The sequence below is a fragment of the Tarenaya hassleriana genome, unplaced genomic scaffold (genome assembly GCF_000463585.1).
Source record: "Tarenaya hassleriana unplaced genomic scaffold, ASM46358v1 Cleome49, whole genome shotgun sequence".
Taxonomy (NCBI): Eukaryota; Viridiplantae; Streptophyta; class Magnoliopsida; order Brassicales; family Cleomaceae; genus Tarenaya; species Tarenaya hassleriana.
Window position 1 is genome coordinate 805,212 of NW_010967605.1, and position 1,562 is coordinate 806,773.

A 1,562-nucleotide genomic window follows, 5' to 3' on the forward strand; every position below is an offset into this window, starting at 1 on the left:
CATTCCTGGATCTGCTCATGATGCAAAGGTTCTCGCATTAGCTATGGAGGGAAATCATAATTTTCCAATTCCCCCTGTTGGAAAGTATTATTTAGGTGATTCTGGTTATGCTCTTCGACCCGGTTTTCTCACACCTTATCGGGGAGAAAGGTATCACCCTGATCAATACAGTACATCACGCCAACCTACTAGTTATAAGGAAATGTTTAACAAGAAGCATTCTTCCCTTAGATCAGTAATCGAGCGAACTTTCGGAATATGGAAGGCGAAATGGCGAGTTTTGAAAGAAAAACCAAGGTATAATATACGGGTCCAACAAAAGGTTGTGGCGGCAACAATGGCACTGCATAATTTTATTCGTTTATCAAACTTACAAGATATTGATTTTGAGATAGAACCTGTTGAAGAAAGTGATGCAACAAATGAAGACGATTCATCGGATGATGAAAATGACGAAGAAAACCATAACGATGCTTCGATTAGGTATATGGAGGGAATTCGAGATGAAATTGCAGCGACATTATGGGATTCTCGATGTTGATTTTTTTATTATTGTTGTTATTAATATTAATAAATATGATTTTTGTTTTAATAATAAATACCCTTTTGGTAATTTTTAAATATAAAATCTAAAACCAAAAGCTAAAATATTAACTTTGCCAATCAAGTTTTTTAAAAACTGTAAAAACTATAAAAGCCAAAAGCCAAAAACTAAAAACCAAAAACCAAAAACTAAAACCAAAAACCCAAAATAAAAGCCACTACCATTCAAAGCCCTAATCTCATTAGGTTTTCTATATGTAATAGAATTCTAATCTCATTAGGATTATTATACATAATAGGATTCTTAATCCCATTAGGATTTCTCATCCAATTGGAAATCTCAATCCAATTAGGATTCCTAATAAAGCCAATTTTAGGACACGTATTTGTCCATCCCTAATGGTGTGTGACCCTGTAGGTCCATTCGCAGTGGCAGTGGCTTCGGAAACCCTTTTCTGAATTACAAGCCATGGTTAGCCTCTAGCAAGATGTCATGACCGCCCACTTTGAATAGAATTAGAGGTGATCTAACGTAGACAGTAACAGCTCGAGTTCTGATCCTTTGTCTAACGATTTCATATGTCGAACAAGGGCATGTATGAGTCACCCTTCAAATTCAACCGCTTTCTCGTCTTGGCAAATCGACTAATAAAATAGATGCAACTTCATCTATAGCGTGGCCACGCGTTTTCATAGCCCGACTTCCACGAGAGGGCCCAGCGATATCTCTTCTATTAAGGAGGTGACAAGTCTCGTATTGCATGTCTACTATCTTCATATGATTCATGAACATATCTGATCAACGTCGTTATAATCATCCGATTAAAGACGACGTTTGACGCAGTCAAGACATGCCACTCCTCATATCAGATACTCTAGATATCTTAGGTCTGAGGGTCCAAGAACGAACCGATGTATGAGATTCAAGACATGACTATGTCCATGTGACAATCTCATGCGGGCCATCCAGTCACTCGTTCACAACGAGTACCCATGATTGTGATATGCATCTAATGCAT

General features: G+C 37.6%; 1 protein-coding gene across 1 annotated transcript; it reads left to right on the forward strand.

Annotated features, from left to right (window-relative positions):
• Window positions 1-43: 43 nt before the first annotated feature.
• LOC109117196 lies at window positions 44-541 on the forward strand. The gene has a single exon (XM_019204010.1). The coding sequence runs from the start codon at window positions 44-46 to the stop codon at window positions 539-541; it is 498 nt and encodes a 165-aa protein (XP_019059555.1).
• The last annotated feature ends 1,021 nt before the right edge of the window (window positions 542-1,562 follow it).

Coding starts and splice junctions, on each gene's coding strand:
- LOC109117196 (XM_019204010.1), top strand. CDS start 44: ATGGAGGGAAATCATAATTTTCCAATTCCCCCTGTTGGAAAGTATTAT.